Source organism: Bombus vosnesenskii, unplaced genomic scaffold, assembly GCF_011952255.1.
Source record: "Bombus vosnesenskii isolate JDL3184/JDL3185 unplaced genomic scaffold, Bvos_JDL3184-5_v1.1 scf7180000013272, whole genome shotgun sequence".
Taxonomy (NCBI): Eukaryota; Metazoa; Arthropoda; class Insecta; order Hymenoptera; family Apidae; genus Bombus; species Bombus vosnesenskii.
This window is the reverse complement of record NW_022882930.1, coordinates 6,933,794-6,947,178: the sequence shown is the minus strand read 5'-3', so window position 1 is coordinate 6,947,178 and position 13,385 is coordinate 6,933,794. Positions and strand designations below refer to the sequence as shown.

Sequence of the window (13,385 nt, the reverse complement as noted above, 5' to 3'; positions counted from 1 at the left end):
TTCGATTCGATATAAAAACGTGTAAAGCGTTCCTTTGAACAATGTTGGCAGCAGGTAGCAAGTATCAAGGTGTAATGGACCGTCATGGCGACGTTACCGCCGCGGAAAAATCCAACTCCGACGAAGATTTTAAAACAGCATTTAACCCCGTTGCAAACGCTATTACAATTAGGTTTTCCGAAACATCGAGCGTGAGTATTAGAGTAAGATTGTAAAACACTATCGATACCTCTTTGCTATTCTACGAACAATTGCGTGCGATTATAATGCATTCAATGTAAACAAACAGCTGTCAAACATTAAGTACCATTGTTGTTTTCTTCTTGTCTTTGTTGATTCGTCATTGCCTATGCTTATCATAAAAATTTAACATATATACTTCTTTATCGTTATCTTCTCTTTGTTTTAATAAATCGATGTACAAAGTACGTAATTTCAAAAAAATTCTATACTTTTATTATGTAATCATAACGCGACTGGAATTATTTGACTAATTGTATAATCTGTAACAATTTAAATAAATATTCTATCGGTTCTAGAGAGAAAGCATTAGCTGCTACAGGACATCGAGGTGTTCAACTTGCATCGGATTGGCTAGTAGCTCATGTTAGAGATCCAACTTTGGATTCTGACACCCATAGACAATATGTTTTGTATGCTTGTCCTACGGGTGAATTAGCTGAGCAACTTATGAGATTTTGGTCAGAAAGTAAAGAACTCGTATGGAATGGAACACATAATTATGTGCCACATATTACGCTTGTATCATTTTTCAAGGTATAACATCATTTTAACAATACATGTAAATAAAAGTCACAAGTAGTACAAAAACATCTTTTTGCAGGCACCAGATGAATCTACCGAGGAATTGGTAAATGCGCTTGAAAGTATAGTTAACCAAGATGAATTATCAGATAATATTGAATTAGAAACTTATGTTTCTCCTAATTTTATGGGTCTATTTGTTAAGGAAGTAAATACAGAATGGCTAAAAAACATTGCCATTTGTTATGCAAACAAACTTTCAAGTTTGGGAATTTCTGCAGAACCCCAAATAAAATCTTTGCATTTGACATTGGCTTATCAATTTCCCAGCAACTTATATCAACAATTGCGCTTGATGGTGGAGAAATTGACACTCATTTGTCCAACTAATTGGGAACTTAGATTATATTCCAGAGATTCTAGGCTACAAAATGCACATGTACATAAAGTGACACATCCTCACATGCCTAGGGAACACGATGAATTAGAATTGAGAGTGGGAGATTACATTTACATTCCAGAAGGGGCGTGTAGTCTATCTACAGATGGTTGGGTTGAAGGTGTCTCTTGGCTAACTGGTATTTCAGGGCATTTACCTTTGAATCATACAAAACGTACAGCTGAATCAGATTCATGGACTTTACATTCTACCATACAAATTACTGACAATAAAAGTGGAATTTTAAAAAAAGAAGAAATATCCCCAACTCGGAAACCACCAATATTGTTATCGAGTGATTCTATAGACAGCCCTGATGGAGTAGCAACAACTACTGAACCAGTAAATGACATCAATTATCTATTATTTATTTACATATAAAAATTCGAATTCTAATCTTTCATTTTACTTCTACATATACAGATTGAAGCTTCTGAAGCACCTCCAAGTTCCTCAAGACAAATTTTTATATGCCGTCATGGAGAAAGAGTAGATTTTACATTTGGAGCATGGATTCGTTATTGTTTTGAATCAAATGGATCCTATGTTCGTAGAGATTTGAATATGCCAAAGGAAATACCATCAAGAAATATACAGGACTTTCGAAACGATAGTCCTTTAACAACTGTAGGTGAAGTACAAGCAAGTTTGGTAGGAGAAGCTATGAAATCATCTAGTATTAAAATAGACGTGGCTTTTACATCTCCCTCATTAAGATGTATACAAACATTGGCCCACATTTTAAAAGGATTAGATTTAAACATTCCAATGAAAATAGAGCCAGGTCTCATAGAATGGTTAGCATGGTATCCAAATGGTGTTCCTGTTTGGATGACATCTGAAGAATTAATAAAAGCAGGTTTTAACGTAGATAAAAGTTATAACCCAATTGTTAAAGCAAAAGATCTTCCATTGAAAGAAAATGCAGCCCAGTATTATGAACGAAGTTATGAATTAATCAAACAAATTATTGAAAATACAGTAGGAAATATTCTAATAGTAGCTCATGCTGCTTCTTTGGCCGCTTGTACCAGACAATTAACAGGTGGGAAAGTGCCACCAGCTTCTGAAGTTACTAGATTAGCACAGAGAGTACCATATTTAGCATGTTTAACAGCACGTGAAGGGTTGGATGGTTGGCAACTTCATCCACCTCCTTTTCCTCCTATAACCCATACCAGTAATACTAGATTTGATTGGAAAGTATTATTATAAAAAGTAATTAATATTTTAAATACAGTTTTTCTCTTTTTATCTTTTAAATTACTAAAGCTTAAATCATTAAAAACTATGCAGATGCAATGAATTTTTTGTAATATATGTATTTTAATTTATATAAACTACATTAGAAAGAGGGAAAAAGTATTAAAAAGATTATTTTCTGGGTTGGGTTATTTATAACATAATAAAAAATATGCCAGTCATCTATTCAATATTTAAAACAATTAACATTTGTAGGGCAATAAATACGGGTATTGATTTTTTTAATTCTACCTTTTCTATAGAGATATGCTAAGTAAGATATACATTTAAAATGAATGTATGAATTAATATTTTGAAATATATATAGATATATTTCTATATTCTCATAGATTTAGAGATTTAGACATAGAGATATATTCTCATAGATTTCGTACTGGTCGTTTAGAAAATGTTTAGTAAAGACTAAGTATAGTATTTATAACCTTTAACAGGCAAATATTGAGAGTTTATTCAGAGTTTTTAAGAATGTATTTAAAAGATTATGAAATTAAAAAATTGGTTATATGATGATTTGCTGTAATGTTAATTACAATTTGTAAAGTTCATATGGTTATTGAATCAATCTATTATTTATTCAAATGTTTAAATCTGCATGTATTTTGAACGTATTATTATATACGTAGAATATATAATCAGACTTAGAATCTGTTACTACTATGTTTAGTAAAGGTTTACTTTATTCTTGCAAAAAATCTATGTGTACGAAAATTACAAAAATCAGTAAATAATAAAATTTTTCCACACACTGTACAGGTCTATGAAACAATAGTTGGCATGAATAATGTGTGAAGAAATAGAAGTACAAAATTAATGTAGAAAAATAATGTTATTTACCAAAGAAATATATAAGATGTTATTTCATTACAAATACCAGTTATATCATGAAGGGACCTATTATTTTATTTACTGCAGAAAAAGTTTATTCAAGTGTAATATATAACATACCATAATGTATAAAAAGTTTTCTATATAAAGATAGTAAAAATGTAATTATATATTTATATATGTATAAATGATATCAATGTAAAACAATATGAAATAATTTTAAAAAAATTTTTCAATAACAATATATATAATTACACATGTCCACTTTCCTTTAATTTTGCAATTAATGTATCAACATCTGGTACAATAGCTCCAGCTTGTCTGACTGGTGGTTCTTCGACTGACAAAATTTCAATCCTTGCTGAAGTATCTATACCAAGATCTTTTGCTGTTAGTTTTTTAATTGGCTTTTTTTTTGCTTTCATAATATTTGGTAATGTGGCATATCGTGGCTCATTAAGCCGAAGATCAGCACTTAAAACTGCTGGCATTTTCATTTTAATAACCTCTAAACCTCCATCAACTTCACGTGTTACGGTTAGTTCACTATCATTTCTTTCAATCTGTTACAAAAAAACAATCTATATTATAAGATACTTGTGAAATATGTTGTTTAAGGTCTTACTCAATTAACTTACCTTACTACAAAATGTACCAGTTGGCCAATCCAAAATACCTCCAATCATTTGTGCAGTTTGGTTACTATCATCATCTATAGCTTGTTTTCCAACAATAATTAAATCTGCTTTCTCATCCTGAGCTAATTTGGCTAATATTTTGGAAACATGAACAGGTTGTAAAGTTTCATATTCAGATCCAGATATTTCAACATGAATGCCTTTATCAGCACCCATTGCAAGTGCAGTCCTTATCACATCTTGACATAGTGGAGGACCACATGAAACTGCAATGACCTCCTCTACTAATTTCTTCTCTTTCATTCGTACAGCTTCTTCAATTGCAATTTCATCAAAAGGGTTCATTGAATGTTTCACTCCATCTGTTATAACACCTGTTTTATCTGATTTGACACGAATCTAAAAATAAATAACAAAATATAAAAATGTTATCTATAGTTGATAATATTTGAAACAATATATGTACACATTTCTTAAGAAATATAATTTTAAATTATTTAAATTTATAATATTCATTTTTTATTGTAATATAAATTCTAAATGAATCTACGAATTACATAGTACATAAGCATAATACTTTCCATTGATCTACAATCTGTACTATATACTATTTCTCATTTATTATTACATTACTGATAATTACCTTAACTGCATAATCGATAACTCTCTTTACACCTACAAGTGCTCGTGTCATTGTTAATTAATAAAGAGGACGATAAATTATACAATTACAAGTTATAATTTTTTTTTCACGATATTTATCGAGGTGTTTACAGAACTAGTTTAACCTCTCATATGCTATATACGGTGTATGTAGTCTGACTATTTTATTGACTTGCTTAACACTCTTCACTCTTCACTCTGTTACTTGGTAAATGGTCTAAAGTTCATTGTTGTTTTGATATGTTATAAATGCCTGTGTTGATTTCATGAACATATTTTCATATAGTTCGCGCTGATGTAACTGCGAACGTCATAACATGATCATTTCAGATTTTAGATTAAATAATCAAAAGATTGCTTAAAAAATAAAAATATAAAAATAATGTCTTGAATTTGCAAGCCAGAATGTAAAACTCATATTAAACATGACTCGTTTTTGAAATAACTTTTTTCATAGATCCTAACTTATTTATGATGGATGAAACAGCGAGATTTGTAATCGTGTATATATATATATATATATATATATATATAAAATGTATGTTACATGCATCTCTTAAATAAAACAGTAAGGAGATGAATCATGCATTTTAGTTCAATTACTGTTGTTTTATCGTTCAAAAAGAATATAATGTAGATGATTATATATTTTTTTAAAACGACTAATTTTAATTATTTCAATGGGCATTATAATTATAAATCACAATATCAATTATTCCTAATATTAAATAATAAGGATTTTTATATAAATCATTCAATACATAAAATATACATATTAACTACTGCTACGAAATTAATTTATTCCCAGATTAACAGATACTTTAATATTATAATTTAAGGTATTAGCTAAAAAAATGATCGATGCAGTTCGGTTCTTTTGATCTAATACATGAACCATGTAGAATAACGAAATTTTCGTTGGATGATTCGAATATTCATTTGACTCAATAAATTACATATATGTACCTGTAAAGTAAGTCATAAATCATTAACTATTACTACTTTATATATAATAGCATTTTAAATATTTGATAAACCCCTTTTTTAAAGCATGATATTTTTAACAAAAGAAAGAAATAAATTTTCACAATTTTTCCATTTGCAGAATATTACTAACAAACATGCTGCTTTTAAATCAACGAAAATTTTAGCACACATCCGTTTCAACAAATGAAACTTTCGAAATGCATGAAAATAGTTACATACAATTTTCATACTCCAATAGAATTAGAATAAAAGAGATTTTGAGCGATCGCTGTTGCACCAATCAGAATGAATATGAAATCAAGTTTGCGCCACACATGGCGTCCAAGAACCGACGCCATCTAACGTCTGGCATTCCTGTTTTTTTCGTGCGGGTAAAATCACGGCTTTCTATAGCGCGCAAGCCTTTATCGTTTTGTTTTGTAGAATACGGTAAGTTAAGTGGATATCTTTGATAAATCGACTATGCTACGCGTATGCCGAATGAAATGTTAGCTGAAAAAAAGCGTTCACGCGTTAAAGAAAGTGTGTGGGAAAATGAGTTAACCGTGTGTTAACGCGCAGTGGTCAACTATCCGTGCAAGTTTAGCAAAGGAATATATATCCATATTCAGGACGTGATAACGTCGAGGTAATTAAATGTTAATTTTTGAGATTGAAAGTATGCTTTGATTCTCCAAATATTTATAGAATCTAAATCCATCGAAAGTTTCCTTCGTGTTTATGTTTACTCCTCTAATTACCCCCTCCCTCTTCAGCCACCTTCTGTGCCTCAATTCTTATTGAGATTCTCCCTCGTTTTCTTCATGCTTTATACGAGTGTTTTCTTTTTTATAGCCTTGTTTCTTTGCCTTTTTCTTAATCATCATATGGATTTGGTATCTATCTCATATGTTTGTTATTACATTGATTACAATAACCAAACTGTGGAAATCGCTATTTATATTGATGAAATGTTAGCTCCGCTTTGTTGAATTATTCTTGATATTCTTTTGATATTTTGATGAAGAATGCTAGCATACTACCAAACATAAAATAATTATATATCAATAGTTTTGCAAACGTTATTCATATATATATATATATATATATATTTATTTCTTAATATTTCTATATTATAAATGTATATTTATGCATAGCTAATTTCAACTAATTGACATTGGCTTTTTATAAGTATATAGAAAGACGTATTTAATCAGTGAAAAATGAGCACATCGGCCATAAAATCAACGATACCTGGAGTAGGTACATCCCCAACTTCTACCAGTCATTCTATTCTTCCCATGAATGCAATGGCACAGAAAGTCGTATCAGGATCAGAACCAGGATCTATGAAGCCTTTACCAGGAACTGGATTAAGCTATGTTACATTACAACCACCCAGTCAACCTTTGAGCTTAGTACAAGATCATAGACCTTCTGTATATCAAACACCACCTTATGTAAGCAGCAATTCTGAAAAGGAACCAGACCTGGATAAATTAATCCCTAATGGAGTAGAGATTATGAAAACTGAAACAGAACAGAATATGTCTGTTTCTATAAAGCAGAGTGAATCTAACAGAAATAATAATTTAAGTCCAGATAATCCTACACAAGATTCACAAAGAGATGTTCAAACAGAACAAGAGATGACACCTATCAATTTAGATTTTCCTGGTTAGTAAAACTATAAATTTCTTATTAATTTAAGTATGTAATTAATTTTATATTATATTTTGTTCATTGAATGTACTTCAATGTTGCATCACAGATATTTTTACTTACATGTATATCATTGGATATAATAATTCAACAAGTTATTTACATATATTGCACATTGAATTTATTAACATTATAATGCATGTAAAAATGTACAAATATAATATACTTACCTATATCTATGCATATATATATATATGTTACTTTAGCATTATGTCCACAATTACAAAACAAAGTTGAAGAGAAGAAAACTCCTGTAAATAATGGTTCAAAAGAATCTGACGGAATTCCAATTAATACAAATTTACAAACAAAATTGTCATCACACAAATCAGAAGATGGGTCAGTAAAAGCTGATAGTCAGAAGTCAAAAACTACAACTCAAAGTACGAAACTTGTGGCAGATAATTCTGCATTACCACAAACAAATAATCCACCAAAGGTTGAAACAAAGGTCACTGGTTCGCCAAAAACAAATAAGAGAAAGTCTAGGGAATTGAAAGATTTAAGGGGAACTTCAGCAAATTCAGATGGAGCAAGCAAACCAAAAAGAAATCGAATTCAAACACAGCCTTATCAGAGTCCATTACCAGAAATTGCACTGCTTGTAAAAAATTTAAATAAGCCTCCACCATCGAAAGCTTCTGACGACAAACTTATAGTATTCTATAAGTAAGTATGAGTCATATGACATTTCCAAAAATGTAAAATATGATGTAATGATGAATAATAATAAAAAGTTTAATCTCTATACAAACTTTCATTCACAAATATGATAATTTACATTGGTTTTGAATATAAATATAAGCAAAATTAATAATGTCATCACATGCATTAACTTTTATTGATATTCATTATTAGAAATGAATTTTTGGCTGTGAGAAATGCGGAAGGAAGTTTCTACGTATGTCAAGCAATGCAAAATATATATAAATCTAGCAGAAGAATTCGTATACGTTGGCTTTCTCAAGATAAAAACAATGGTGAAATATATTCACCAGATTTTTATGATTATATAGGTAATATATAATAGTTATTAAATGTCATGTACACTTGGCTTATATTTTGTAATATTTGTTATGTTATACGATGCAGATTATGTTTATTTTTTTCTTTTTTTAAATTTCAGATTTCGACTGTATATTAACAAATTTAAATTTAAACAAAATTGACAAAAATAAATTCCAGCTAACCAAGATTGAATTATTACGTACAGAAAATATTTTGAAAAGAGCAATTGATGTTGAAGCAGGCGTATCCGAAAAACCTCGAGTAACAGAAGAACACCCAGATGGACGTTAGTATTTTTATATACTATTTATATAAACTTTTACAAAAAATGTTTAAATGTCATTTATTAATGTTACTAAAATTTTGTGTCTGTTCAGCTTTAATAGATTTTATTGATAGCGTTTAGTTTATTCCATTATTTCTTGTTTCAAAGTCAATAAGATTCAGATTTAATATTACTTGTTTCTTATTTATATTCTTGAAATTTTGTAAAAATATTTCATAAAATTGAAATGTTAATATCTTATCCACAGTTGACCTTTCACTTTATAAAGATGAGTCACAATTAAAGAGAAGAAAAAGTCACAACTTGCATAAACAAAAACAAAGTTTGCGTAAGAAATCAAAACGAACTGAAAGCTTCTCTGAAGATGATGCTACCGAAGAAGAATCAGGAAAGAAATCACCTAAATCGAATCGTTCTAAAAAGCGAACAGTTAACAAAGCTCTGGCTATTGCAAAATCTGTTGCAAAGGGATCTAGTAGAGCAGAAAGAGCATTGAACAGAAATACAAAGTCTGGAAGTGAAACTACTGCAGCCACTACTAATAGTACTGCAACTACTACTACCACTACTACTACTGCAACTGTAACTACATCCGCAACACCAATAGATGCAATTAAAAATAATACTGATGTTAAAAAAAGTGAAAATAAAAAGAGCACAAAGCAACAGAATAATAATAACGCAAGTGGGGTTTCAAGGACGAAACTACGTGGTAAGAAGTTCTCATTAATATGATATTAGTATAGTCTTCATACCTATCAATATATTGGTATAATTTTTTTCTAAAACTATCATAATTTACTTTTTAGCTTCTGTACAAAACACACAACAAAGTAACAAAACAGCAGGTCGTCCAAAGCGCATGGCTGCAACCACAGGTGTTGCGCCAACCGAAGAAGCGGCTTCTCGAAAAAAGCCACGTGGGCGAGCATAAGATTAACGTAATTTACTTGTATTTCCTGTACTGCACCTAGAACAGAATCTGCATCGTAGGCAATATGTACACGTAGTACACTCTTTAAAAATTGCGATCGATTTATAATGTAATATATATGATCTTATTATCTATCAGATGCTGCATTATATTATAGTCCAACAATGTGGGATCAACAATTTATATTACGATGCGGCAAGTCGCATTTAAACGAAGAAAAGACTCAGAGACTTATAAGAGTGATATTGTGATATCATACAAAATTTGTACATATCGTCTACGTTTCAGATTCCTACAGGAGAAGAAAATCATGGAATGTGTATGAAGAACGGTACCTTGGTTGAGTAATAACTATCTACAGGGTGTCACAAGCTAATGCACTCTTGCAATAGTCTATTTTTGATGTTGTGAGTGAATTGTACGTGATTCAGTTGAGTTTAATGTACACTTTCCATTGGATATGATAGCTATGTACAAATATATATATCTGGGGCTTATAACGTACTCAATAGAAAGATGAAAACGAAAGAAAATAGAGTACGAGAGAATGAGAACAATCCGTGAATTATCGATCTCTAAGTTATGGATCGGTAGATTTAGAAGTACAATATCTGTACATTATGCTGAATCCTTGCTGTTTAAAAAATAGCATATAATATGGTCCAGCGCCTATGTTAAAGACAGGCAGAGAAAAAAAGTGCCCTCAACTGTAAATCCTTGTCCTGTTGTTGAATCTGTGGATTCATAAAAGAAAGAGTCTTATGCCTGGAGATGTAACGTTTTAACTGTAGTTTATTTTTGAATCATTTACGTCAATGAATTTCTAATATAATTCATTGTTATAAAAAATGAAGAGGATCATATTAATTATGATGGTGTCAAACTATAATTTAACCACTTAAACATTATATTCCTTTCTTAAGAAAAAAAAAAATAAATAAAATAGCACTTATTTACTCTGATAAGTCTGGATTTAAATGTGTAAAAACTTGCTTTATCTATGTATTATTTTATTTTTTCAAAGATTATGGACAAAGTGTATATTTACTGAAAGATAGATGATTATGATTTATACACACTCTTCACCAAATCTAAATTCGTATATTTTAATGTAGTTTATAGTTTATATTTTGTGTCAAAATATATTATTGGGGATACAAATTTTGTATCAATATTGAGAAAGGGAAATTATAAAAATCAATTTATTACGATGTATGTACATTGAACGAAGGTATCGAGGCATGTATTTGTTTTTTACATTACACTGGTAGAAGGACACACAATACATAATTGTTTTACATGAGAAAAGTCTTTAGGTTTTAGGAAAATGAAAAATGAATTTTATTAATTAAAATTGTATCGTTTTTTTCGTTAAAAATTCAGTTGTTGAAATTGTGTGAACTTATTTAATGCATCGGCCGTTGAATATTGCACAAACTTAAATGAGAAAATAATTTCTCATTTACATGATTTTATCTGTATGTACATATAATAATTAGGTAAACAAAATTGTGAAAATGAATAAAAATCTATATGAGCGTTTGGAATCTTGAAGGCTAATGTATCTTATTCATTTGACAGTGTGTTCCAATTAATTATGTTGCAATATGAATGAACAGTGCAAAATCCTTTGTCTCTTATTTCAGGAAACATTGAACACATGTACGATGTACATATAATTCATAAGCTTATAACGTTAAAGACAACTCAAGAATGCCGTTTAAACGAATAGGCATATCGACTTCTATTGAAAATAGGACATAATTATTATAATAAATGATTAAGGTGAATTTAATTCTTGAGATAGGAGATGAATAAGATACCAATCCTGTCATTGGTCCATTGCATATTGTATTTAAAGTATACACACACATAATGTATAAATTTAAAATATACGCAAACGTAATGTATAAATTTAGCGAAGGAAAAGAAATTCTAATGAAAACCGAGGAATTTGCTTATATTGTTATTCGATTTTGCTTTGAAAGCAATTCTGAAAATTAGTTGTATAATATCGAGATGATTCATAGGACGGTGCAAATGATTATGACTAAATATTATCATTAGCGTCGATGGATGATATGTAATATATAATAAATTTTCAAGACAAGTTGCACTTTATCATTTCGTGAAGCAAAATCGATTACAACATATAACTCGAATAAATACAGCTCTCGATATTCTTCTCGTGAGCCACTTGCAAATTTAAGGCGGGAGAATAGTACGAAGGAAATTGAATCGAAAAGCAATTATACATTTGCGTGCGGGCTGATATTTGTTGAGGATACCTAAAACTAATGTATTAAATTTCAAAGACCGAAGTTTAAACATGTAGACACTAGGTAATTGACCAGTAAAGAAGATCATCTTTCACTTTATACACGATGAACTGTAAACTTGTATTCATCTGTATTAATTTATTATACATATGTGAAAAAATGTTTATTCGAGCCAGTAAATCCCAAATTTTGTATTGTCATTATTATAAGAAAAATAATTCGTATGTTTAATTTCGTTTTTTCTCGTGATTGCGTTTTTTAAAGTAAGACTAGAAATCGTTGTTCAAAATTTAAGAGCTAAAGATACATTTGCTACAAAAAAGTATATGTAAAATTCAAAGTACAAATAGTTTGTCATGAAAGTATCAAATCTTTAGCCCAAAATTTAGGAAACATCGGTTTAAAGTGTTACGTTAAATAAGATCTCAACTACCTCGATATATGACTTATTTCTACAATAATGTAAAGATTGTATCTCTGATTTTAGATACATATAATTTAGAGGGACCTCATTTTATTTGCATTATGATTTACTTATATATGATATGCAAATATATGACACTTGATATTATCAGCATCTGAAATGTCCTTTTCATCCAATACTTAAATATATAAAAGTGATATTACGTTGAGATAAGAAATACAAAAACAAAATTTATGTTCATCTATTTCGGTGCTATCTTTATAAATGAATCTTGATTGGTTCAAAATTTTTATTGATTTTTAGTATTTTTCTAATTTTTTTATCAAATGAAAAGGATGTTTTAGTCCAACGATATCAAATGTTGTATCTTATACAATTCAAAATAATAATCTTGGTCAGTTTGTGGTGCCAATTATTTTTATCTTTTGAACAGTAATCCACCGACAAGATTTGTCCTAAAACACAGGAAATCTATTATTGGCTCTCACTTGACTTCTAAGCACTGCTTCAATGAATTTACAGCATATGTCCCTTATTAATCTGAATGTCACGATTGCATTCTAATTATGTAATAAGTACACAAACCGTATTACGCGTGTCGCATTTAGATAGACGTTTAAATGATTAAATAAAAGCGATCGTGCGATTACCTCTAATTATGATTCTTGTAAGAATAGATATTTACATAGTCGAAAAGTACAGCCCACATGCGAAAATATCGAGCCATGCTCGAAACGCGTTACTAAAGACTGCCTTTTTGCTTCGAGGTCGCGTGAATTAGCATTTACATTAGGAAATATTCGCAAATAGTAAATGTACGATATTTGATATTTCGTGTAAATTTAGTTGTCGTTTTCAATTCGAGAATTGAATCGAATTTTCAAAAGTCTTATATTACTGTACAAAATATGATAAAGACAATCTATTAGCATAAAGATATTCATGTTTTCCAAGTATGATTGTATTATAATTTTATTCCAATTTTATTTTTTGAGATTGTTTATTTTTCTAGATCGCATATAACTGATCTTTTTTTTAAATATTATAATAAAGTAGCTACGATGACCTTTAGTAGGAAATTAAATCGAAAGTTAAATTCGATTCATACTTCTTATTGATCGACGACACATATTTAATAATATTTCATATGGCCTACTCAGTACCTAAAACACG

General features: G+C 29.7%; 3 protein-coding genes across 3 annotated transcripts; 2 read left to right on the top strand and 1 right to left on the bottom strand.

Annotated features, from left to right (window-relative positions):
* Positions 1 to 30: 30 nt before the first annotated feature.
* LOC117231260 (protein UBASH3A homolog) lies at positions 31 to 2,764 on the top strand. Its single transcript, XM_033489534.1, has 4 exons — positions 31 to 191; positions 540 to 777; positions 845 to 1,546; positions 1,628 to 2,764. Exons 1-4 carry the CDS (start codon positions 85 to 87, stop codon positions 2,417 to 2,419), a joined length of 1,839 nt encoding a protein of 612 aa, XP_033345425.1. The 5' UTR covers positions 31 to 84; the 3' UTR covers positions 2,420 to 2,764.
* A 510-nt stretch (positions 2,765 to 3,274) lies between these two features.
* Positions 3,275 to 4,914, bottom strand: LOC117231261 (electron transfer flavoprotein subunit beta). The gene is made up of 3 exons (XM_033489535.1): positions 4,574 to 4,914; positions 3,931 to 4,329; positions 3,275 to 3,855 (listed from the first exon to the last, which is right to left on the bottom strand). The coding sequence occupies exons 1-3, from the start codon at positions 4,622 to 4,624 to the stop codon at positions 3,544 to 3,546; spliced, it is 762 nt and encodes a 253-aa protein (XP_033345426.1). The 5' UTR covers positions 4,625 to 4,914; the 3' UTR covers positions 3,275 to 3,543.
* Positions 4,915 to 5,904: 990 nt separating this feature from the next.
* Positions 5,905 to 12,300, top strand: LOC117231231. Its single transcript, XM_033489461.1, has 7 exons — positions 5,905 to 6,208; positions 6,752 to 7,236; positions 7,488 to 7,950; positions 8,140 to 8,297; positions 8,408 to 8,575; positions 8,823 to 9,287; positions 9,385 to 12,300. The coding sequence occupies exons 2-7, from the start codon at positions 6,783 to 6,785 to the stop codon at positions 9,507 to 9,509; spliced, it is 1,833 nt and encodes a 610-aa protein (XP_033345352.1). The 5' UTR covers positions 5,905 to 6,208; positions 6,752 to 6,782; the 3' UTR covers positions 9,510 to 12,300.
* Positions 12,301 to 13,385: the final 1,085 nt, after the last annotated feature.